This window comes from Oncorhynchus masou, unplaced genomic scaffold (assembly GCF_036934945.1).
Source record: "Oncorhynchus masou masou isolate Uvic2021 unplaced genomic scaffold, UVic_Omas_1.1 unplaced_scaffold_1440, whole genome shotgun sequence".
Taxonomy (NCBI): domain Eukaryota; kingdom Metazoa; phylum Chordata; class Actinopteri; order Salmoniformes; family Salmonidae; genus Oncorhynchus; species Oncorhynchus masou.
In genome coordinates, this window is record NW_027004368.1 from 111,918 (window position 1) to 139,497 (window position 27,580).

General features: G+C 45.9%; 1 protein-coding gene across 1 annotated transcript in view; it reads right to left on the bottom strand.

The window, feature by feature from the left end:
- LOC135530852 (b(0,+)-type amino acid transporter 1-like) overlaps nt 1-25,953 on the bottom strand; it is a 55,482-nt gene extending 29,529 nt beyond the window's left edge. Inside the window, 2 exon segments of the mRNA XM_064959024.1 lie at nt 13,197-13,325; nt 25,877-25,953. Of these exon segments, the coding sequence (XP_064815096.1) occupies nt 13,197-13,319 (123 nt within the window). The 5' untranslated portion in view covers nt 13,320-13,325; nt 25,877-25,953.
- Between the last annotated feature and the right edge of the window lie 1,627 nt (nt 25,954-27,580).

A 27,580-nucleotide genomic window follows, 5' to 3' on the forward strand; every position in this document is an offset into this window, starting at 1 on the left:
GAGAGCCTCCCGGTGTAAACTACAGAATGAAGCAGTAGTTCTATTGAGAGGTATTGACCCTGGGTTGCTGAGAGCCTCCCAGTGTAAACTACAGAATGAAGCAGTAGTTCTATTGAGAGGTACTGACCCTGGGTTCCCGGTGTAAACTACAGAATGAAGCAGTAGTTCTATTGAGAGGTACTGACCCTGGGTTCCCGGTGTAAACTACAGAATGAAGCAGTAGTTCTATTGAGAGGTACTGACCCTGGGTTGCTGAGAGCCTCCCAGTGTAAACTACAGAATGAAGCAGTAGTTCTATTGAGAGGTACAGACCCTGGGTTGCTGAGAGCCTCCCGGTGTAAACTACAGAATGAAGCAGTAGTTCTATTGAGAGGTACTGACCCTGGGTTGCTGAGAGCCTCCCGGTGTAAACTGGGTTGCTGAGAGCCTCCCGGTGTAAACTACAGAATGAAGCAGTAGTTCTATTGAGAGGTACTGACCCTGGGTTGCTGAGAGCCTCCCGGTGTAAACTACAGAATGAAGCAGTAGTTCTATTGAGAGGTACAGACCCTGGGTTGCTGAGAGCCTCCCGGTGTAAACTACAGAATGAAGCAGTAGTTCTATTGAGAGGTACTGACCCTGGGTTGCTGAGAGCCTCCCGGTGTAAACTACAGAATGAAGCAGTAGTTCTATTGAGAGGTACTGACCCTGGGTTGCTGAGAGCCTCCCAGTGTAAACTACAGAATGAAGCAGTAGTTCTATTGAGAGGTACAGACCCTGGGTTGCTGAGAGCCTCCCGGTGTAAACTACAGAATGAAGCAGTAGTTCTATTGAGAGGTACTGACCCTGGGTTGCTGAGAGCCTCACGGTGTAAACTACAGAATGAAGCAGTAGTTCTATTGAGAGGTACTGACCCTGGGTTGCTGAGAGCCTCCCAGTGTAAACTACAGAATGAAGCAGTAGTTCTATTGAGAGGTACAGACCCTGGGTTGCTGAGAGCCTCCCGGTGTAAACTACAGAATGAAGCAGTAGTTCTATTGAGAGGTACTGACCCTGGGTTCCCGGTGTAAACTACAGAATGAAGCAGTAGTTCTATTGAGAGGTACTGACCCTGGGTTCCGGTGTAAACTACAGAATGAAGCAGTAGTTCTATTGAGAGGTACTGACCCTGGGTTCCCGGTGTAAACTACAGAATGAAGCAGTAGTTCTATTGAGAGGTACTGACCCTGGGTTCCCGGTGTAAACTACAGAATGAAGCAGTAGTTCTATTGAGAGGTACTGACCCTGGGTTGCTGAGAGCCTCACGGTGTAAACTACAGAATGAAGCAGTAGTTCTATTGAGAGGTACTGACCCTGGGTTCCCGGTGTAAACTACAGAATGAAGCAGTAGTTCCATTGAGAGGTACTGACCCTGGGTTGCTGAGAGCCTCCCAGTGTAAACTACAGAATGAAGCAGTAGTTCTATTGAGAGGTACTGACCCTGGGTTCCCGGTGTAAACTACAGAATGAAGCAGTAGTTCTATTGAGAGGTACTGACCCTGGGTTCCCGGTGTAAACTACAGAATGAAGCAGTAGTTCTATTGAGAGGTACTGACCCTGGGTTCCCGGTGTAAACTACAGAATGAAGCAGTAGTTCTATTGAGAGGTATTGACCCTGGGTTCCCGGTGTAAACTACAGAATGAAGCAGTAGTTCTATTGAGAGGTACTGACCCTGGGTTCCCGGTGTAAACTACAGAATGAAGCAGTAGTTCTATTGAGAGGTATTGACCCTGGGTTCCCGGTGTAAACTACAGAATGAAGCAGTAGTTCTATTGAGAGGTACTGACCCTGGGTTGCTGAGAGCCTCACAGTGTAAACTACAGAATGAAGCAGTAGTTCTATTGAGAGGTACTGACCCGTAAACAGCTTCCTAACATTCCTCAGTCAGTCAGATACTGTTTTCAGAGTCACTCAGTAACCCTGTACACTGTAACAGCACTATACATTTACAGCTACCATACAAAGGCCGTGTACACAAAGCCAGGATGATTGATGTTGGTCACTCGAGTAGCTTATGTACTTGTAGCAAGCGAGAACACGAATGGAACCAGAATGCAATGTCATACTTGGTCAGTTATCACACGAATGGAACCAGAATGCAATGTCATACTTGGTCAGTTATCACACGAATGGAACCAGAATGCAATGTCATACTTGGTCAGTTATCACACGAATGGAACCAGAATGCAATGTCATACTTGGTCAGTTATTACACGAATTGAACCAGAATGCAATGTCATACTTGGTCAGTTATCACACGAATGGAACCAGAATTCAATGTCATAATTGGTCAGTTATCACACGAATGGAACCAGAATGCAATGTCATAATTGGTCAGTTATCACACGAATGGAACCAGAATGCAATGTCATAATTGGTCAGTTATCACACGAATGGAACCAGAATGCAATGTCATACTTGGTCAGTTATCACACGAATGGAACCAGAATTCAATGTCATAATTGGTCAGTTATCACACGAATGGAACCAGAATGCAATGTCATAATTGGTCAGTTATCACACGAATGGAACCAGAATTCAATGTCATAATTGGTCAGTTATCACACGAATGGAACCAGAATGCAATGTCATAATTGGTCAGTTATCACACGAATGGAACCAGAATGCAATGTCATAATTGGTCAGTTATCACACGAATGGAACCCGAATGCAATGTCATAATTGGTCAGTTATCACACGAATGGAACCAGAATGCAATGTCATAATTGGTCAGTTATCACACGAACGGAACCAGAATGCAATGTCATACTTCATTTGTGGTATTGTTATATTTGAAGAGCAAAATAATGGTTTTTACTTCACGTCCAAAGATTTATCAAACAGAAAATTGGGTGTTTTTGGTAAAGGTCCCAGCTTGATCTAGTCTGGTTTATTATTATCTGATGTGGTAAAGGTCCCAGCTTGATCTAGTCTGGTTTATTATTATCTGATGTGGTAAAGGTCCCAGCTTGATCTAGTCTGGTTTATTATTATCTGAGCTGGTAAAGGTCCCAGATTGATCTAGTCTGGTTTATTATTATCTGATGTGGTAAAGGGCCCAGATTGATCTAGTCTGGTTTATTATTATCTGATGTGGTAAAGGTCCCAGGTTGATCTAGTCTGGTTTATTATTGTCTGATGTGGTAAAGGTCCCAGCTTGATCTAGTCTGGTTTATTATTATCTGATGTGGTAAAGGTCCCAGATTGATCTAGTCTGGGTTATTATTAACTGATATGGTAAAGGTCCCAGATTGATCTAGTCTGGTTTATTATTATCTGATGTGGTAAAGGTCCCAGATTGATCTAGTCTGGGTTATTATTATCTGATGTGGTAAAGGTCCCAGATTGATCTAGTCTGGTTTATTATTATCTGATGTGGTAAAGGTCCCAGATTGATCTAGTCTGGTTTATTATTAACTGATATGGTAAAGATCCCAGATTGATCTAGTCTGGTTTATTATTATCTGATGTGGTAAAGGTCCCAGGTTGATCTAGTCTGGTTTATTATTATCTGATGTGGTAAAAGTCCCAGATTGATCTAGTCTGGTTTATTATTATCTGATGTGGTAAAGGTCCCAGCTTGATCTAGTCTGGTTTATTATTATCTGATGTGGTAACGGTCCCAGCTTGATCTAGTCTGGTTTATTATTATCTGATATGGTAAAGATCCCAGATTGATCTAGTCTGGTTTATTATTATCTGATGTGGTAAAGGTCCCAGATTGATCTAGTCTGGTTTATTATTATCTGATGTGGTAACGGTCCCAGATTGATCTAGTCTGGGTTATTATTATCTGATGTGGTAAAGGTCCCAGATTGATCTAGTCTGGTTTATTATTATCTGATGTGGTAAAAGTCCCAGATTGATCCAGTCTGGTTTATTATTATCTGATGTGGTAAAGGTCCCAGATTGATCTAGTCTGGTTTATTATTATCTGATGTGGTAAAGGTCCCAGATTGATCTAGTCTGGTTTATTATTATCTGATGTGGTAAAGGTCCCAGATTGCTGTTCTGAGAGGAATAATGTTGACAGAGAGAGCCAGTGAGACAGAGTCTGCGTATGAAATGGCTCCCTATTTTCCACACAGGGATTAGGGTTCCACTTGGGACATACTGGGATCAGTGAGTTTAGTGAGTGTGGAACAGACTACAGCAGGGTTAAAACGGGGGGGATAGAGGTTGGTACCAGCTGACACAGTAGTTAAAGCTGTCTGCTCTGGGCTGGCTGGCTGGCTGGCGGATTACATTAATGATCGTGAGAGCCATTGGAGATCCTATGCTGTGAAACTCTACTCAGGCTCCCTCTCTGTCAGACACACACATTAGGGTGACCACATAAACATAAATTACAATGTTGAAGCTCATTTACTGCATTTCTATACGATTTAAAATCTCTAAAATGCTATTTGGAGAACAGCAAACAAGCAAAAATGACCTCGGCCATTATCACCTTGGCTGCTGTAGGTTCATTCACCTCAGTCCATCTACAAACACACAGCCTGTTAGCTATACAATCTACCTACCTCAGTCCATCTACAAACACACAGCCTGTTAGCTATACAATCTACCTCCCTCGGTCCATCTACAAACACACAGCCTGTTAGCTATACAATCTACCTACCTCAGTCCATCTACAAACACACAGCCTGTTAGCTGTACAATCTACCTACCTCAGTCCATCTACAAACACACAGCCTGTTAGCTATACAATCTACCTACCTCAGTCCATCTACAAACACACAGCCTGTTAGCTGTTCAATCTACCTACCTCAGTCCATCTACAAACACACAGCCTGTTAGCTATACAATCTACCTCCCTCGGTCCATCTACAAACACACAGCCTGTTAGCTATACAATCTACCTCCCTCAGTCCATCTACAAACACACAGCCTGTTAGCTGTACAATCTACCTACCTCAGTCCATCTACAAACACACAGCCTGTGAGCTGTTCAATCTACCTACCTCAGTCCATCTACAAGCACATAGCCTGTTAGCTATACAATCTACCTACCTCAGTCCATCTACTACACACAGCCTGTTAGCTGTACAATCTACCTACCTCAGTCCATCTACAAACACAGCCTGTTAGCTATACAATCTACCTACCTCAGTCCATCTACAAACACAGCCTGTTAGCTATACAATCTACCTACCTCAGTCCATCTACAAACACACAGCCTGTTAGCTGTTCAATCTGCCTACCTCAGTCCATCTACTACATACGGCCTGTTAGCTGTACAATCTACTTACCTCAGTCCATCTACAAACACACAGCCTGTGAGCTGTACAATCTACCTACCTCAGTCCATCTACAAACACAGCCTGTTAGCTATACAATCTACCTACCTCAGTCCATCTACAAACACACAGCCTGTTAGCTATACAATCTACCTACCTCAGTCCATCTACTACATACGGCCTGTTAGCTGTACAATCTACTTACCTCAGTCCATCTACAAGCACACAGCCTGTTAGCTATACAATCTACCTACCTCAGTCCATCTACAAACACACAGCCTGTTAGCTATACAATCTACCTACCTCAGTCCATCTACTACATACGGCCTGTTAGCTATACAATCTACCTACCTCAGTCCATCTACTACACACAGCCTGTTAGCTATACAATCTGCCTACCTCAGTCCATCTACAAACACACAGCCTGTTAGCTATACAATCTGCCTACCTCAGTCCATCTACTACACACAGCCTGTTAGCTATACAATCTGCCTACCTCAGTCCATCTACTACACACAGCCTGTTAGCTATACAATCTGCCTACCTCAGTCCATCTACAAACACACAGCCTGTTAGCTATACAATCTGCCTACCTCAGTCCATCTACTACACACAGCCTGTTAGCTATACAATCTACCTACCTCAGTCCATCTACAAACACAGCCTGTTAGCTGTACAATCTACCTACCTCAGTCCATCTACAAACACAGCCTGTTAGCTATACAATCTACCTACCTCAGTCCATCTACAAACACACAGCCTGTTAGCTGTTCAATCTGCCTACCTCAGTCCATCTACAAACACACAGCCTGTTAGCTATACAACCTACCTACCTCAGTCCATCTACTACACACAGCCTGTTAGCTATACAATCTGCCTACCTCAGTCCATCTACAAACACACAGCCTGTTAGCTATACAATCTGCCTACCTCAGTCCATCTACTACACACAGCCTGTTAGCTATACAATCTGCCTACCTCAGTCCATCTACTACACACAGCCTGTTAGCTATACAATCTGCCTACCTCAGTCCATCTACAAGCACATAGCCTGTTAGCTATACAATCTACCTACCTCAGTCCATCTACTACACACAGCCTGTTAGCTATACAATCTGCCTACCTCAGTCCATCTACAAACACACAGCCTGTTAGCTATACAATCTGCCTACCTCAGTCCATCTACTACACACAGCCTGTTAGCTATACAATCTACCTACCTCAGTCCAGCTACTACACACAGCCTGTTAGCTATACAATCTACCTACCTCAGTCCATCTACTACACACAGCCTGTTAGCTATACAATCTACCTACCTCAGTCCATCTACAAACACACAGCCTGTTAGCTGTTCAATCTGCCTACCTCAGTCCATCTACAAACACACAGCCTGTTAGCTATACAATCTACCTACCTCAGTCCATCTACAAACACACAGCCTGTTAGCTGTTCAATCTACCTACCTCAGTCCATCTAGTCTATTAGTTATACAATGACCCCAGCCATTATCACCTTGGCTGCTGTAGGTTCATTCACCTAGCCTATTAGTTATACAATGACCCCAGCCATTATCACCTTGGCTGCTGTAGGTTCATTCACCTAGCCTATTAGTTATACAATGACCCCAGCCATGATCACCTTGGCTGCTGTAGGTTCATTCACCTAGCCTATTAGTTATACAATGACCCCAGCCATTATCACCTTGGCTACTGTAGGTTCATTCACCTAGCCTATTAGTTATACAATGACCCCAGCCATGATCACCTTGGCTGCTGTAGGTTCATTCACCTAGCCTATTAGTTATACAATGACCCCAGCCATTATCACCTTGGCTGCTGTAGGTTCATTCACAGAGCCTATTAGTTATACAATGACCCCAGCCATGATCACCTTGGCTGCTGTAGGTTCATTCACCTAGCCTATTAGTTATACAATGACCCCAGCCATGATCACCTTGGCTGCTGTAGGTTCATTCACCTAGCCTATTAGTCATACAATGACCCCATCCATTATCACCTTGGCTGCTGTAGGTTCATTCACCTAGCCTATTAGTTATACAATGACCCCAGCCATTATCACCTTGGCTGCTATAGGTTCATTCACCTAGCCTATTAGTTATACAATGACCCCAGCCATGATCACCTTGGCTGCTGTAGGTTCATTCACCTAGCCTATTAGTTATACAATGACCCCAGCCATGATCACCTTGGCTGCTGTAGGTTCATTCACCTAGCCTATTAGTTATACAATGACCCCAGCCATTATCACCTTGGCTGCTGTAGGTTCATTCACCTAGCCTATTAGTTATACAATGACCCCAGCCATTATCACCTTGGCTGCTGTAGGTTCATTCACCTAGCCTATTAGTTATACAATGACCCCAGCCATTATCACCTTGGCTGCTGTAGGTTCATTCACCTAGCCTATTAGTTATACAATGACCCCAGCCATGATCACCTTGGCTGCTGTAGGTTCATTCACGGAGCCTATGAGTTAAACACGGCGCATTCGGAAATCCAGAATGGATTTAAATAAAACAAGTTCCTCATCAATCTGTTGTACCCACTTCCTTACACTGGTCAACACAGCTGGAAATCGGTGGCATTTATACTTTAGTTTAATCAACCTAAAAGATAGAAATGTGATTCGCTAAAAACAGCACATCATGCTCTCTTGATCTTGATTTGACTTCGCTAGACGTTGCTGGAGCAGGACGGGATGTGGAAACCACTGTGTTGTTCTTCAAACATAAAAATACCACATATTTACAGCAAGGCACAGACGCAGTGTATATTTTAAAGACGTGGGGATTTTCTCTACTAAATGTCACTAAAGCCTGGTTTACAAACCACTGTGGTTCTCTGAAAACTTTATTATGTTCTCTGTCATCTATTGGAAAAAAACATTAGTCTTTGTCTGTCGTTCTGGGATACTGTGGCCCAGATTGATCTAGTCTGGTTTATTATTATCTGATGTGGTAAAGGTCCCAGATTGATCTAGTCTGGTTTATTATTATCTGATGTGGTAAAGGTCCCAGATTGATCTAGTCTGGTTTATTATTATCTGATGTGGTAAAGGTCCCAGATTGATCTAGTCTGGTTTATTATTATCTGATGTGGTAAAGGTCCCAGATTGATCTAGTCTGGTTTATTATTGTCTGATGTGGTAAAGGTCCCAGATTGATCTAGTCTGGGTTATTATTATCTGATGTTGTAAAGGGCCCAGATACAGTGGTTGTATTGTGATGTAGGTCTATAGGGAGGATAGGTCCTGTTGAGATGTTCATATTGAAACATACAGTGGTTGTATTGTAATGTAGGTCTATAGGGAGGATAGGTCCTGTTGAGATGTTCATATTGTAATGTAGGTCTATAGGGAGGATAGGTCCTGTTGAGATGTTCATATTGTAACATACAGTGGTTGTATTGTGATGTAGGTCTATAGGGAGGATAGGTCCTGTTGAGATGTTCATATTGAAACATACAGTGGTTGTATTTTAATGTAGGTCTATAGGGAGGATAGGTCCTGTTGAGATGTTCATATTGTAATGTAGGTCTATAGGGAGGATAGGTCCTGTTGAGATGTTCATATTGTAACATACAGTGATTGTATTGTGATGTAGGTCTATAGGGAGGATAGGTCCTGTTGAGATGTTCATATTGAAACATACAGTGGTTGTATTTTAATGTAGGTCTATAGGGAGGATAGGTCCTGTTGAGATGTTCATATTGAAACATACAGTGGTTGTATTGTAATGTAGGCCTATAGGGAGGATAGGTCCTGTTGAGATGTTCATATTGAAACATACAGTGATTGTATTGTGATGTAGGTCTATAGGGAGGATAGGTCCTGTTGAGATGTTCATATTGAAACATACAGTGATTGTATTGTGATGTAGGTCTATAGGGAGGATAGGTCCTGTTGAGATGTTCATATTGAAACATATCTTATGTTTTTTCTTATCTTGTTTGATGAGATTAGTGCTGATTCTCCCAGGGGCCCCGACTTCAAGTTTGGGAACCACTCTACTAACCTCTCTCTCGGTCTCCTCTGCTTCCTCCTACATCACTGTCTGTCTCACCACTGAGCACCACATCACTGTCTGTCTCAGCCTCACCACTGAGCACCACATCACTGTCTGTCTCAGCCTCACCACTGAGCACCACATCACTGTCTGTCTCAGCCTCACCACTGAGCACCACATCACTGTCTGTCTCAGCCTCACCACTGAGCACCACATCACTGTCTGTCTCAGCCTCACCACTGAGCACCACATCACTGTCTGTCTCAGCCTCCCAACTGAGCACCACATCACTGTCTGTCTCAGCCTCACCACTGAGCACCACATCACTGTCTGTCTCAGCCTCACCACTGAGCACCACATCACTGTCTGTCTCAGCCTCCCCACTGAGAACCACATCACTGTCTGTCTCACCACTGAGCACCACATCACTGTCTGTCTCAGCCTCCCCACTGAGCACCACATCACTGTCTGTCTCAGCCTCACCACTGAGCACCACATCACTGTCTGTCTCAGCCTCCCCACTGAGCACCACATCACTGTCTGTCTCAGCCTCACCACTGAGCACCACATCACTGTCTGTCTCAGCCTCACCACTGAGCACCACATCACTGTCTGTCTCAGCCTCACCACTGAGCACCACATCACTGTCTGTCTCAGTAGCCTACTTTCTGTAAGGTCAGTGGTGGAAAGAACTTCAGTAGTACTTCAATACTTAAGTATTTTTAATTCAATTCTGTCACGACTTCCGCCGACATCTTGTTTGGGCGGTCGACGTCACCGGCCTTCTAGCCGTCGCCGATCCACTTTTCATTTTCCATTTGTTTTGTCTTTGTCTTACACACCTGGTTTCAATTCCCCCATGACATGTTCATTATTTAACCCTCTGTTTTCCCCATGGTTTTTGTGCGTGATTGTTTTGTTGTAAGTTCGGTCCGATGTTTGTGGGCTTGTTGTTACTTCATGTATTTGGAAATGTTGAGTAAAGTTCTTTGTGTTACTCATCTCTGCTGTCCTGCGCCTGAGTCCTCTGCACCAGCTACACCCAGAGCTTTACAGTATCTGTCATCTTTGGCAACTTTTACTTCACTACATTCCTAAAGAAAATAATGTACTTTTTACTCCATACATTTTCCCTAACACCTTAAAGCACTCATTACATTTTGAATGCTTAGTATTTCAGGAAAAAGGTCCAATTCACACACTTATCAAGATAACATCCCTGGTCATCCCTATTGCCTCTGATCTGGAGGACTCACTAAAAAGAGAACATCCCTGGTCATCCCTACTGCCTCTGATCTGGAGGACTCACTAAACAGAGAACATCCCTGGTCGTCCCTACTGGCTCTGATCTGGAGTACTCACTAAACAGAGAACATCCCTGGTCATCCCTACTGCCTCTGATCTGGAGGACTCACTAACAAGAGAACATCCCTGGTCGTCCCTATTGCCTCTGATCTGGAGGACTCACTAAACAGAGAACATCCCTGGTCGTCCTTACTGCCTCTGATCTGGAGGACTCACTAAACAGAGAACATCCCTGGTCGTCCCTACTGCCTCTGATCTGTAGGACTCACTAAACAGAGAACATCCCTGGTCGTCCCTACTGCCTCTGATCTGGGGGACTCACTAATCAGAGAACATCCCTGGTCGTCCCTACTGCCTCTGATCTGGAGGACTCACTAAACAGAGAACATCCCTGGTCGTCCTTACTGCCTCTGACCTGGAGGACTCATAAACACATTTGGTTTGTAAATGATGTCTGAGTGTTGGTGTGTGCCCCTGGCTATCTGTATATTTATAATTATGAAGCTATCTAGTTCGCTTAATATAAATAATTTGAAAAAAATTATACCTTCACTTTTGATCCTAAACGTCTTATGGCTGCAGGGGCAGTATTGAGTAGCTTGGATGAAAGGTGCACAGAGGTGCCCATATTCAACGGCCTGCTCCTCAGTCATAGTTGCTCATATTTGCATATTATTATTAGTATTGAATAGAAAACAATCTGAAGTTTCTAAAACTGTTTGAATTATGCCTGTGAGGTTAACAGAACTCATATAGCAAAAGCCTGAGAAATTCCACTTCCTGTTTTTTTCTTTTTCTGGGGATGGCAGATTTTCAACCAAATTACAGCGAGATATGGATGAGTTTTCACTTCCTACACCTTCCACTAGATGGCAGCAGTCAATAGAACTTCGTCTGATGATTCTAATGTGAAGGGGGGTGGAATGACACAGGAAGTAGTCACCACTGCCAGGAGTTGACCATCGTTGACATGTTTCTACTGTTATGGAACGTTTGGACATTTCATCACGTTATAGTGGACGCGCTTTGGACTTTGGAATTGTTTTCCAAACGCGCTAACCAAAGTAGCTAGATAACTGACATTTACGAACAAATCAAGCATTTATTGTGGACCTGGGATTTCTCGGACGGCATTCTGATGAAGTTCATCAAAGGTAAGGAAACATTTATCATGTATTTTCTGGTTTCTGTTGATTCCAACATGGAGGCTAATTTGGCTTCTGTTCTGAGCGCCGTCTCAGATTATTGCATGGGTTGCTTTTTTCCGTAAACTTTTTTTGAAATCTGACACAGCGGTTATAATTCCATGTGTATAACTTACTTGTATTATCTTCTACAAGGGCGACAGGGTAGCCTAGTGGTTAGAGCGTTGGACTGGTAACCGAAAGGTTGCAAGTTCAAATCCCCGAGCTGACAAGGTAAAAATCTGTCGTTCTGCCCCTGAACAGGCAGTTAACCCACTGTTCCTAGGCCACCATTGAAAATAAGAATTTGTTCTGAACTGACTTGCCTAGTAAAATAAAGGTTAAAAAAATAAAACTAACGATGTGGCTATGCAAAATCACTTTCTGTTTTTGGAACTTGTGAATCTAATAAACCAATGTATTGTGTAACATGAAGTCCTATTAGTCTGATGAAGATAATTCAAGGTTAGTGATTAATTTTATCTATATTTCGCTGGAAAATGGCTGTGCTTATTGTGGTTTGGTGAAGACCTAACATAATCGTTTGTAGTGCTTTCACTGAAAAGCCTATTTGAAATCGGACACTTTGGTGGGATTAATAACAAGATTACCTTTAAAATGATATACAACACATGTATGTTTTAGGAATTGTAATTATGAGACTTCTGTGGTTTGAATTTGGCGCCCTCTATTTTCACTGGCAGTTGTCATATCGATCCCGGTTTTGGGATTGGAGCCATAACAAGTCAAGTATATTTTAGAAATTACATTTACTTTTGATACTTAAGTACATTTAAAACTAAATAGTTTTATTTAAGTAATATTTTACTTGAGTTATTTTCTATGACGATATCTTTACTTTGTATGACAATTGGGAACTTTTTCCACTGAAGTCATGAGAACATTGAGTAACGCATGTTTTCGTTCCTGCTGAGGTAGACTCCGTTTAACGTCATCTTCATCCTCCATCCTTCTAGCTGGCTCAGTAATACCGGCCAGAGCCCTTCAACGTTGCTGCACTAGAAGTCTCTGCCGGCAGCCACCTGACTGACTGACATGTCTGAAAGGAGACTATTTACCAGTTGTGCATCTCCCTCCGAGTCGCTTTTTGTTTGTTTGGGGGATGTCTGTAGACACGGCATGAGCAGTGGGACGGTTTTAAAATGGTCTTTTGTCAGGCATTACACACATTACTCACACACAGAGAGAGAGAGACAGACTAACACACATACTGTCCTCTACATTCCTCGCACACACACAGAGAGAGAGAGACAGACTAACACACATACTGTCCTCTACATTCCTCGCACACACACAGAGAGAGAGAGACAGACTAACACACATACTGTCCTCTACATTCCTCGCACACACACACAGAGAGAGAGAGACAGACTAACACACATACTGTCGTCTACATTACTCACATCCTTCTGTAGCACGGTAGCCTTCACGTCTTCCTCAGCAGGCTTGGAGGCAGACATATTGGAGGTTGGGCCGGGGCCTCCATTAAACATGTCCTTCCTCTTCCTCACACTGCCCTCGTCCATGTTACCCTACTTACACACACACACACAAACATGCACACGCACACACACACACACACACACACACACACACACACACACACACACACACACACACACACACACACACACACACACACACACACACACACACACACACACACACACACACACACACACACACACACACACGTAAGAGGACATTGTAAAGATGACAGTCAGTTCTCTTCCTGGTCTCATCAATTCCCCGTCATTCAAAGACTCAATCATAAACACAAACTGACAGTTAATGGCTGCTTTGCATGATGTATTGTTGTGTCTACCTTCTTGCCCTTTGTGCTGTAGTCTGTGCCCAACATTTGAACCATGTTGTGTTGCTGCCATGCTGTGTTGCTGCCATGCTGTGTTGCTGCCATGTTGTGTTGCTGCCATGCTGTGTTGCTGCCATGTTGTGTTGCTGCCATGCTGTGTTGCTGCCATGTTGTGTTGCTGCCATGCTGTGTTGCTGCCATGCTGTGTTGCTGCCATGCTGTGTTGCTGCCATGTTGTGTTGCTGCCATGCTGTGTTGCTGCCATGTTGTGTTGCTGCCATGCTGTGTTGCTGCCATGTTGTGTTGCTGCCATGCTGTGTTGCTGCCATGTTGTGTTGCTGCCATGCTGTGTTGCTGCCATGCTGTGTTGCTGCCATGCTGCGTTGCTGCCATGCTGTGTTGCTGTCTTAGGTCTCTCTTTATGTAGTGTCATGTACAGTACCAGTCAAAAGTTTGGACACACCAATTTATTCAAGGGAGATTTTATTTTTACTATTTTCTACAATGTAGAATAATAGTGAGGACATCAAAACTATGGAATACCACGTATGGAATCATGTAGTAACCAAAAAAGTGTAAAACAAGTCAAAGTATATTTTATATTTGAGATTCTTCAAAATAGCCACCCTTTGCCTTGACAGCTCCACTCTTGGCATTCTCTCAACCAGCTTTATTTGGAAAGCTTTTCAAACAGTCTTGAATGAGTTCCCACATATGCTGAGCACTTATTGGCTGCTTTTCCTTCACTCTGCGGTCCAACTCATCCCAAACCATCTCAATTGGGTTGAGGTCAGGTGATTGTGGAGGCCAGGTCATCTGATGCAGCACTCCATCACTCTCCGTGTTGGTCAAATAGCCCTTACACAGCATGGAGGTGTGTTGGGTCATTGTCCTGTTGAAAAACACCACTAAGCGCAAACCAGATGGGATGGCATTTCACTGTAGAATGCTGTGGTAGAAATTAAGTGTGCCTTGAATTCTAAATAAATCACTGACAGCGTCACCAGCAAAGCACCCCCACACCATCACACCTCCTCCTCCATGCTTCACGGTGGGAACCACACATGTGGAGATCATCCGTTCACCTACTCTGCGTCTCACAAAGACATGGCGGTGGGAACCAAACATTTCACATTTTGACTCATCAGACCAAAGGACAGATTTTCACCGGTCTAATGTCCATTGGTCGTGTTTCTTGACCCAAGCAAGTCTCTTCTTTTTATTGGTGTCCTTTTAGTAGTGGTTTCTTTGTAGAAATTCAACCACGAAGGCCTGATTCACCCAGTCACCTCTGAACTCTAATGAACTTATCCTCTGCAGCAGAGGTATCTCCGGGTCGTCCTTTCCTGTGATGGTCCTCATGAGAGCCAGTTTCATCATAGCGCTTGATGGTTTTCGCGACTGCACTTGAAGAAACTTTAAAAGTTCTTGAAACGTTTCGTATTGACTGACCGTCATGTCTTAAAGTAATGATGGACTGTTGTTTCTAATTGCTTATTTGAGCTGTTCTTGACATAATATGGACTTGGTCTTTTACCAAATAGGGCTATCTTCTGTATACCACCCCTACCTTGTCACAACACAACTGATTGGCTCAAACACATTAATAAGGAAAGAAATTCCACAAATGAACTTTTAACAAGGCACACTTGTTAATTGAAATCCATTCCTGGTGACTACATCGTGAAGCTGGTTGAGAGGATCAGGATGTCACCCTACTATCTGTCTGTCTCTCTATCTGACTGTCTGATGTCACCCTACTATCTGTCTGTCTCTCTATCTGACTGTCTGATGTCACCCTACTGTCTGTCTGTCTCTCTATCTGACTGTCTGATGTCACCCTACTGTCTGTCTGTCTCTCTATCTGACTGTCTGATGTCACACTACTGTCTGTCTCTCTATCTGACTGTCTGATGTCACACTACTGTCTGTCTCTCTATCTGACTGTCTGATGTCACCCTACTATCTGTCTGTCTCTCTATCTGACTGTCTGATGTCACCCTACTGTCTGTCTGTCTCTCTATCTGACTGTCTGATGTCACCCTACTATCTGTCTGTCTCTCTATCTGACTGTCTGATGTCACCCTACTATCTGTCTGTCTCTCTATCTGACTGTCTGATGTCACCCTACTATCTGTCTGTCTCTCTATCTGACTGTCTGATGTCACCCTACTATCTGTCTGTCTCTCTATCTGACTGTCTGATGTCACCCTACTGTCTGTCTGTCTCTCTATCTGACTGTCTGATGTCACCCTACTATCTGTCTGTCTCTCTATCTGACTGTCTGATGTCACCCTACTATCTGTCTGTCTCTCTATCTGACTGTCTGATGTCACCCTACTATCTGTCTGTCTCTCTATCTGACTGTCTGATGTCACCCTACTATCTGTCTGTCTCTCTATCTGACTGTCTGATGTCACCCTACTGTCTGTCTGTCTCTCTATCTGACTGTCTGATGTCACACTACTACCTGTCCTGGTAACTGGAGCCACAACTCAGGGTCTGTATCCCAACAAGCACCCTATTCCCTATAGGCCCTGGTCTAAAGACTGAGGCCCAGCTCAGAGAGGCCCAGCTCAGAGAGGCCCAGCTCAGAGAGGCCCAGCTCAGAGAGGTCCAGCTCAGACAGGCCCAGCTCAGAGAGGCCCAGCTCAGAGAGGCCCAGCTCAGAGAGGCCCAGCTCAGAGAGACCCAGCTCAGAGAGGCCAAGCTCAGAGAGACCCAGCTCAGAGAGGCCAAGCTCAGAGAGGCCCAGCTCAGAGAGGCCCAGCTCAGAGAGGTCCAGCTCAGAGAGGCCCAGCTCAGAGAGGCCCAGCTCAGAGAGGTCCAGCTCAGACAGGCCCAGCTCAGAGGCCCAGCTCAGAGGTCCAGCTCAGAGAGGCCCAGCTCAGAGAGGCCCAGCTCAGAGAGGTCCAGCTCAGACAGGCCCAGCTCAGAGAGGCCCAGCTCAGAGAGGCCCAGCTCAGAGAGGCCCAGCTCAGAGAGACCCAGCTCAGAGAGGCCAAGCTCAGAGAGGCCCAGCTCAGACAGGCCCAGCTCAGAGAGGCCCAGCTCAGAGAGGCCCAGCTCAGAGAGACCCAGCTCAGAGGCCAAGCTCAGAGAGGCCCAGCTCAGAGAGGTCCAGCTCAGACAGGCCCAGCTCAGAGAGGCCCAGCTCAGAGGCCCAGCTCAGAGAGGCCCAGCTCAGAGAGGTCCAGCTCAGAGGCCCAGCTCAGAGGCCCAGCTCAGAGGCCCAGCTCAGACAGGCCCAGCTCAGAGAGGCCCAGCTCAGAGAGGCCCAGCTCAGAGAGACCCAGCTCAGAGAGGCCAAGCTCAGAGAGGCCCAGCTCAGAGAGGTCCAGCTCAGACAGGCCCAGCTCAGAGAGGCCCAGCTCAGAGAGGCCCAGCTCAGAGAGGCCCAGCTCAGAGAGGTCCAGCTCAGAGAGGCCCAGCTCAGAGAGGCCCAGCTCAGAGAGGCCCAGCTCAGACAGGCCCAGCTCAGAGAGGCCCAGCTCAGAGAGGCCCAGCTCAGAGAGGCCCAGCTCAGAGAGGTCCAGCTCAGACAGGCCCAGCTCAGAGAGGCCCAGCTCAGACAGGCCCAGCTCAGAGAGGCCCAGCTCAGAGAGGCCCAGCTCAGAGAGACCCAGCTCAGAGAGGCCAAGCTCAGAGAGGCCCAGCTCAGAGAGGTCCAGCTCAGACAGGCCCAGCTCAGAGAGGCCCAGCTCAGAGAGGCCCAGCTCAGAGAGGCCCAGCTCAGAGAGTTCCAGCTCAGAGAGGCCAGCTCAGACAGGCCCAGCTCAGAGAGGCCCAGCTCAGAGAGGCCCAGCTCAGAGAGGCCCAGCTCAGACAGGTCCAGCTCAGAGAGGCCCAGCTCAGAGAGGTCCAGCTCAGAGGCCCAGCTCAGAGAGGCCCAGCTCAGAGAGGCCCAGCTCAGACAGGCCCAGCTCAGAGAGGCCCAGCTCAGAGAGGTCCAGCTCAGAGAGGCCCAGCTCAGACAGGCCCAGCTCAGAGAGGCCCAGCTCAGAGAGGCCCAGCTCAGAGAGGCCCAGCTCAGAGAGACCCAGCTCAGAGAGGCCAAGCTCAGAGAGGCCCAGCTCAGACAGGCCCAGCTCAGAGAGGCCCAGCTCTTGAGCTCCCATCAGCAGCAGATATTCATGTTAAATGGAAAATGTGTGTACATGCAAGCAAAAATGTTGTTCATTGAACCGAATCACATTGATTTGTTCCTCTAACAAATCGAGATGTGTATAAAATCGCCTTGAGAGGGAAAGATGCACATTCCTATTAAACCACATAACACTCAAATCACATAAGTCCGGTTCTGATGAGGTATGCTCTGGTAAACAGCTCACAGGCTGGATCCCAAATGGCTCCCTACTCTCTATATAGGGCACTACTGTTGACCAGAGCCAAATGGCACCCTATTCTCTATATAGGGCACTACTGTTGACCAGAGCCAAATGGCTCCCTATTCTCTATATAAGGCACGACTGTTGACCAGAGCCAAATGGCACCCTATATAGGGCACTACTGTTGACCAGAGCCAAATGGCACGCTATATAGGGCACTACTGTTGACCAGACCCAAATGGCTCCCTATATAGGGCACTACACTCTTGACCAGAGCCAAATGGCACCCTATATAGGGCACTACTGTTGACCAGAGCCAAATGGCTCCCTATATAGGGCACTACTGTTGACCAGAGCCAAATGGTACCCTATATAGGGCACTACTGTTGACCAGAGCCAAATGGTACCCTATATAGGGCACTACTGTTGACCAGAGCCAAATGGATCCCTATTCTCTATATAGGGCACTACTGTTGACCAGAGCCAAATGGCACCCTATATAGGGCACTACTGTTGACCAGAGCCAATTGGCACCCTACATAGGGCACTACACTGTTGATCAGAGCCAAATGGCACCTTATATAGGGCACTACTGTTGACCAGAGCCAATTGGCACACTATATAGGGCACTACTGTTGACCAGAGCCAAATGGCACCCTATATAGGGCACTACTATTGACCAGAGCCAAATGGCACCCTATATAGGGCACTACTGTTGACCAGAGCCAAATGGCACCCTATATAGGGCACTACCGTTGACCAGAGCCAAATGGCACCCTATATAGGGCACTACTGTTGACCAGAGCCAAATGGCACCCTATATAGGGCACTACTGTTGACCAGAGCCAAATGGCACCCTATATAGGGCACAACTGTTGACCAGAGCCAAATGGCACCCTATATAGGGCACTACTGTTGACCAGAGCCAAATGGCACCCTATATAGGGCACTACTGTTGACCAGAGCCAAATGGCACCCTATATAGGGCACTACTGTTGACCAGAGCCAAATGGCACTCTATATAGGGCACTACTGTTGACCAGAGCCAAATGGCACCCTATTCCCGATCTCTACAGATAAACATTGGCAGTAGAGTGGCCAGAACTGAAAAGCTCAGCGACTTTCAACGTGGCACCATCAAAGGAGACACCTTTCAACAAGTCAGTTGGTGAAAGTGAAATGGTTGGAGACTCAAAAAAAACACTCAAGCATTCTTCTCTTTTGCTCTATGCATCCAGGTGAGTGGGGCTTGGTCACTGATGAGGGTGAAGTGGCTCCCCAGCAGGTAGTATTTCACACCTTTCTAGAGCCCACTTTACTGCCAGAGCCTCTTTCTCAACGACTGTGTAGTTGGTCTCCCGTGGTTCCAGCTTCCTGCTTAAAAACAGGACGGGGTGTTCCAACCTTTCTACTTCTTGGTGGAGCACGGCTCCCAAGCCGACCTCTGAGGCATCCGTCTGAACCACAAAGAGCAGAGAGCCTCGTGTAATGTCTGGTACCACCAACACTGGATTACAGCAGAGCCTCCTGTAATGTCTGGTACCACCAACACTGGATTACAGCAGAGCGTCCTGTAATGTCTGGTACCACCAACACTGGATTACAGCAGAGAGCCTCCTGTAATGTCTGGTACCACCAACACTGGATTACAGCAGAGCCTCCTGTAATGTCTGGTACCACCAACACTGGATTACAGCAGAGCCTCGTGTAATGTCTGGTACCACCAACACTGGATTACAGCAGAGCCTCCTGTAATGTCTGGTACCACCAACACTGGATTACAGCAGAGAGCCTCCTGTAATGTCTGGTACCACCAACACTGGATTACAGCAGAGCCTCCTGTAATGTCTGGTACCACCAACACTGGATTACAGCAGAGCCTCCTGTAATGTCTGGTACCACCAACACTGGATTACAGCAGAGCCTCCTGTAATGTCTGGTACCACCAACACTGGATTACAGCAGAGAGCCTCGTGTAATGTCTGGTACCACCAACACTGGATTACAGCAGAGAGCCTCCTGTAATGTCTGGTACCACCAACACTGGATTACAGCAGAGCCTCCTGTAATGTCTGGTACCACCAACACTGGATTACAGCAGAGCCTCGTGTAATGTCTGGTACCACCAACACTGGATTACAGCAGATCCTCCTGTAATGTCTGGTACCACCAACACTGGATTACAGCAGAGAACCTCCTGTAATGTCTGGTACCACCAACACTGGATTACAGCAGAGAGCCTCCTGTAATGTCTGGTACCACCAACACTGGATTACAGCAGAGCCTCCTGTAATGTCTGGTACCACCAACACTGGATTACAGCAGAGAGCCTCCTGTAATGTCTGGTACCACCAACACTGAATTAGAGCAGAGCCTCCTGTAATGTCTGGTACCACCAACACTGGATTACAGCAGAGTCTCCTGTAATGTCTGGTACCACCAACACTGGATTACAGCAGAGCCTCCTGTAATGTCTGGTACCACCAACACTGGATTACAGCAGAGCCTCCTGTAATGTCTGGTACCACCAACACTGGATTACAGCAGAGCCTCCTGTAATGTCTTGTACCACCAACACTGGATTACAGCAGAGCCTCCTGTAATGTCTGGTACCACCAACACTGGATTACAGCAGAGAGCCTCCTGTAATGTCTGGTACCACCAACACTGGATTACAGCAGAGCCTCGTGTAATGTCTGGTACCACCAACACTGGATTACAGCAGAGCCTCCTGTAATGTCTGGTACCACCAACACTGGATTACAGCAGAGCCTCGTGTAATGTCTGGTACCACCAACACTGGATTACAGCAGAGCCTCGTGTAATGTCTGGTACCACCAACACTGGATTACAGCAGAGCCTCGTGTAATGTCTGGTACCACCAACACTGGATTACAGCAGAGAGCCTCCTGTAATGTCTGGTACCACCAACACTGGATTACAGCAGAGCCTCGTGTAATGTCTGGTACCACCAACACTGGATTACAGCAGAGCCTCGTGTAATGTCTGGTACCACCAACACTGGATTACAGCAGAGCGTCCTGTAATGTCTGGTACCACCAACACTGGATTACAGCAGAGCCTCCTGTAATGTCTGGTACCACCAACACTGGATTACAGCAGAGAGCCTCCTGTAATGTCTGGTACCACCAACACTGGATTACAGCAGAGAGCCTCCTGTAATGTCTGGTACCACCAACACTGGATTACAGCAGAGCCTCCTGTAATGTCTGGTACCACCAACACTGGATTACAGCAGAGCCTCCTGTAATGTCTGGTACCACCAACACTGGATTACAGCAGAGCCTCCTGTAATGTCTGGTACCACCAACACTGGATTACAGCAGAGCCTCCTGTAATGTCTGGTACCACCAACACTGGATTACAGCAGAGAGCCTCCTGTAATGTCTGGTACCACCAACACTGGATTACAGCAGAGAGCCTCCTGTAATGTCTGGTACCACCAACACTGGATTACAGCAGAGCCTCGTGTAATGTCTGGTACCACCAACACTGGATTACAGCAGAGAGCCTCCTGTAATGTCTGGTACCACCAACACTGGATTACAGCAGAGCCTCGTGTAATGTCTGGTACCACCAACACTGGATTACAGCAGAGCCTCCTGTAATGTCTGGTACCACCAACACTGGATTACAGCAGAGAGCCTCCTGTAATGTCCTAAATGCTTTGGTGGCCCTTTCATCCCATTTGACCATGTTTTGCCCTCTGGCTCTAGTCATGTCGGTAAGTGGGGAGTCCACTGTGGCATAATTTGGGATGAACTTCCGGGAGTAACCGGTCAACCCTAGGAAGGCTCGAACCTGCTTCTTATTTACTGGTCTCGGCCATCCTCTAATTGCCTCCACCATCTTCAGTTGGGATTTGATCTTCCCACGGCGTATCCCAGATACTTGGTTTCCTCTAACCCCACGTAACATTTGGCAGGGTTTGTCGTGAGCTCCCCTTTCTAAGGGCGTCTAGCGCTGCCTGTACCTGGGGTAAGGGAGATTCCCAATCTGGGCTGTAGATCCCCACGTCATCTGAATGGGTTGCAGCGTAAGATCTGTGCGGGTTTTAGGACTTGGTCCATTGGCCGTTGAAAGGTGGGCCCCGCGTAAGCCAAATGGCTTGACGGTGTATTGAAACAAACCGTCAGGGGTTGCAAAGGCTGTCTTTTCTTTGGCTCGGGGGGTCAAAGGAATTTTGACCCCATAATGAGAGTTATTTCGAACAGGACAGAGCTGTATGTTGGTTTCTCCATCCTGGTCTTCCCAGGCCACAGGTGTGGTCAAGGATAGCAGGGTTTGGTACACAAATCGGGTTCTCAGTAGGTCCAGGTCCAAACGCCAACAGGTCCAAACAGTTCAGGTCATACACAGTAACAGTCCAGGTTATACACAGTAAATCCAGCCAATATATATTGTCACTTCCTCTTTCTCTATAGTTAACAGATCCCCCAGCCCCTTCCTCTTTCTCTTCCTGGTTTGTCTTGACCCCTTATCTGTGGGTCGGCCCCACCTTCCGGTCGTTCCCCTTGCTTCTGGGAATTTGAGTGTTTAACGGTCGGCCATTTTGTGATCTGTAGTTCTGATCAGGATGGCCATTTTAGTGATCGGGCAGAGCCCGTTTATTAGTTCTGCTCCCACATATCTGCCATTTATCACTCAACCCCCTTCTTTGCCACAATATACGGTAAATATATATATATTTTAATATAGTGAGGTACCAGGGGCGTCCAAAATGGCACTCAATTCCCTATATAGTGCACTGGTCAGTCTGTCCTCTCTATGGTGTTAGCCTGGTCAGTCTGTCCTCTATATGCTGATAGCCCGGTCAGTCTGTCCTCTATATGGTGTTAGCCTGGTCAGTCTGTCCTCCATATGGTGTTAGCCTGGTCAGTCTGTCCTCCATATGCTGTTAGCCTGGTCAGTCTGTCCTCTATATGCTGTTAGCCTGGTCAGTCTGTCCTCTATATGGTATTAGCCTTGTCAGTCTGTCCTCTATATGGTGTTAGCCTGGTCAGTCTGTTTGTCTGTCCTCTATATGGTGTTAGCCTGGTCAGTCTGTTTGTCTGTCCTCTATATGGTGTTAGTCTGGTCAGTCTGTCCTCTATATGGTGTTAGTCTGGTCAGTATGTCCTCTATATGGTGTTAGCCTGGTCAGTCCGTTTGTCTGTCCTCTATATGGTGTTAGTCTGGTCAGTCTGTCCTCTATATGGTGTTATCCAGGTCAGTCTGTTTGTCTGTCCTCTATATGGTGTTAGCCTGGTCAGTCTGTCCTCTATATGGTGTTAGCCTGGTCAGTCTGTTTGTCTGTCCTCTATATGGTGTTAGCCTGGTCAGTCTGTCCTCTATATGGTGTTAGCCTGGTCAGTCTGTCCTCTATATGGTGTTAGCCTGGTCAGTCTGTTTGTCTGTCCTCTATATGGTGTTAGCCTGGTCAGTCTGTCCTCTATATGGTGTTATCCAGGTCAGTCTGTCCTCTATATGGTGTTAGCCTGGTCAGTCTGTCCTCTATATGGTGTTATCCAGGTCAGTCTGTCCTCTATATGGTGTTAGTCTGGTCAGTCTGTTCTCTATATGGTGTTAGACTGGACAGTATGTCCTCAATACGGTGTTAGCCTGGTCAGTCTGTCCTCTATATGGTGTTAGCCTGGTCAGTCTGTCCTCTATATGGTGTTAGTCTGGTCAGTCTGTCCTCTATATGGTGTTAGCCTGGTCAGTCTGTTTGTCTGTCCTCTATATGGTGTTAGCCTGGTCAGTCTGTCCTCTATATGGTGTTAGCCTGGTCAGTCTGTTTGTCTGTCCTCTATATGGTGTTAGCCTGGTCAGTCTGTTTGTCTGTCCTCTATATGGTGTTAGCCTGGTCAGTCTGTCCTCTATATGGTGTTAGCCTGGTCAGTCTGTCCTCTATATGGTGTTATCCAGGTCAGTCTGTCCTCTATATGGTGTTAGTCTGGTCAGTCTGTTCTCTATATGGTGTTAGACTGGACAGTATGTCCTCAATACGGTGTTAGCCTGGTCAGTCTGTCCTCTATATGCTGTTAGCCCGGTCAGTCTGGCCTCTATATGGTGTTAGCCTGGTCAGTCTGTCCTCTATATGGTGTTAGCCTGGTCAGTCTGTTTGTCTGTCCTCTATATGGTGTTAGCCTGGTCAGTCTGTTTGTCTGTCCTCTATATGGTGTTAGCCTGGTCAGTCTGTCCTCTATATGGTATTAGCCTGGTCAGTCTGTCCTCTATATGGTGTTAGCCTGGTCAGTCTGTTTGTCTGTCCTCTATATGGTGTTAGCCTGGTCAGTCTGTTTGTCTGTCCTCTATATGGTGTTAGCCTGGTCAGTCTGTCCTCTATATGGTGTCATCCTGGTCAGTCTGTCCTCTATATGGTGTTAGACTGGTCAGTCTGTCCTCTATATGGTGTTAGTCTGGTCAGTCTGTCCTCTATACGGTGTTAGCCTGGTCAGTCTGTTTGTCTGTCCTCTATATGGTGTTAGCCTGGTCAGTCTGTCCTCTATATGGTGTTATCCTGGTCAGTCTGTTTGTCTGTCCTCTATATGGTGTTAGCCTGGTCAGTCTGTTTGTCTGTCCTCTATATGGTGTTAGCCTGGTCAGTCTGTCCTCTATATGGTGTTAGCCTGGTCAGTCTGTCCTCTATATGGTGTTAGCCTGGTCAGTCTGTCCTCTATATGGTGTTAGACTGGTCAGTCTGTTTGTCTGTCCTCTATATGGTGTTAGCCTGGTCAGTCTGTTTGTCTGTCCTCTATATGGTGTTAGACTGGTCAGTCTGTCCTCTATATGGTGTTAGACTGGTCAGTCTGTCCTCTATATGGGGTTTCTCTCTACATAACAGATCTGTGACCAGGCTAATATTGGATGCTCTCTAGAATCTTAGATAGGATCTTAGATACCCACCTCCTGTGTAGGAATGATACCCACCTCCTGTATAGAAATGATACCCACCTCCTGTATAGAAATGATACCCACCTCCTGTATAGATATGATACCCACCTCCTGTATAGATATGATACCCACCTCCTGTATAGAAATGATACCCACCTCCTGTGTAGGAATGATACCCACCTCCTGTATAGAAATGATACCCACCTCCTGTGTAGAAATGATACCCACCTCCTGTATAGATATGATACCCACCTCCTGTATAGATATGATACCCACCTCCTGTATAGAAATGATACCCACCTCCTGTGTAGGAATGATACCCACCTCCTGTATAGAAATGATACCCACCTCCTGTGTAGAAATGATACCCACCTCCTGTATAGAAATGATACCCACCTCCTGTATAGAAATGATACCCACCTCCTGTATATAAATGATACCCACCTCCTATATTTAAATGATACCCACCTCCTGTATAGATATGATACCCACCTCCTGTATAGAAATGATACCCACCTCCTGTATAGAAATGATACCCACCTCCTGTATAGAAATGATACCCACCTCCTGTATAGAAATAATACCCACCTCCTGTATAGAAATGATACCCACCTCCTGTATAGAAATGATACCCACCTCCTGTATAGATCTGATACCCACCTCCTGTATAGAAATGATACCCACCTCCTGTATATAAATGATACCCACCTCCTGTATAGAAATGATACCCACCTCCTGTATAGAAATGATACCCACCTCCTGTATAGATATGATACCCACCTCCTGTATATAAATGATACCCACCTCCTGTATAGAAATGATACCCACCTCCTGTATAGAAATGATACCCACCTCCTGTATAGATATGATACCCACCTCCTGTATATAAATGATACCCACCTCCTGTATAGAAATGATACCCACCTCCTGTATAGATATGATACCCACCTCCTGTATAGATATGATACCCACCTCCTGTATAGAAATGATACCCACCTCCTGTATAGAAATGATACCCACCTCCTGTATAGATATGATTCCTCACCTCCTGTATAGAAATGCTAGTAGTTGTGTTTGATGCAGGAACCCAGGGACGTCTTCAGATAGCTCTCTGGAAGCTGAAACAAAGATGCACATATTGGAAATGCTTACACACACACACACACACACACACACACACACACACACACACACACACACACACACACACACACACACACACACACACACACACACACACACACACACACACACACACACACACACACACACACGACCTGACCAAGATAAAGCAAAGCAATGTGATATTAACGACAGAGTTACACGTGCAATTAACAAAAGTAGTCAATGACACAATAGAAAGATCTATGTACAGTTTGTGCAAATGAAATAGGATGAGGGAGGTAAAGGCAATAAATAGGCCATAGTGGCGAAATAGATTGTGAGTTAAACACTGGAGTGATAGATGTGCAGAAGATGAACGTACAAGTAGAGATACTGGGGTGCAAAGGAGCAAAAATAAATAAATAACAATATGGGGATGAGGTAGTTGGGTGGGCAATTTACAGATGAGCTGTGTACAGTTGCAGTGATTGGTAAGCTGCTCTGACAGCTGATGCATAAAGTTAGTGAGGGAGATATAAGACTCCAGTGATTTTTGCAATTCGTTCCAGTCATTGGCAGCAGAGAACTGGAAGGAAAGGCAGCCAAATGAGGAGTTGGCTTTGGGGATGACAAGCTAAATATACCTGCTGGAGCGCGTGCTACGGGTGGGTGCTGCTATGGTGACCAGTGAGCTGAGATAAGATGGGGCTTTACCTAACAAACACTTACACAGTCCTGGACAAAAGTTTAGAGAATTAAACAAATATTACATTCCACAAAGTTTTCTGTTTCAGTGTCTTTAGATAATATTGTCAGATGTTACTATGGAAAACTAAAGAATAATTACAAGCATTTCATAAGTGTCAAAGGCTTTTATTGACAATTACATGAAGTTGATGCAAAGAGTCAATATCTGCTGTGTTGACCCTTCTTTTTCAAGAACTCTGCAATCCGTCCTGGCATGCTGTCAATTAACTTCTGGGCCACATCCTGACTGATGGCAGCCCATTCTTGCATGATCAATGCTTGTAGTTTGTCAGAATTTGTGGGTTTTTGTTTGTCCACCCGCCTCTTAAAGATTGACCACCTCAATTGGGATTAAGGTCTGGGGAGTTTCCTGGCCATGGACCCAAAATATCAATGTTTTGTTCCCCGAGCCACTTAGTTATCACTTTTGCCTTATGGCAAGGTGCTCCATCATGCTGGAAAAGGCATGGTTAGTCACCAAACTGTTCCTGGATGGTTGGGAGATGTTGCTCTCGGAGGACGTTTTGGTACCATTCTTTATTCATGGCTGTGTTCTAATGCATAATTGTGATGTAGCCCACTCCCTTGGCTGAGAAGCAACCCCACACATGAATGTTCTCAGGATGATTTACTGTTGGCATGACACAGGACTGATAGTAGCGCTCACCTTGTCTTCTTCTGACAAGCTTTTTCCAGATGCCCCAAACAGTTGGAAAGGAGATTCATTAGAGAAAATGACTTTACCCCAGTCCTCAGCAGTCCAGTCCCTGTACCTTTTGCAGAATATCAGTCTGTCCCTGATGTTTTTCCTGGAGAGAAGTGGCTTCTTTGCTGCCCTTCTCAACACCAGTCCATCCTCCAAAAGTCTTCGCCTCACTGTGCGTGTAGATGCATTCAC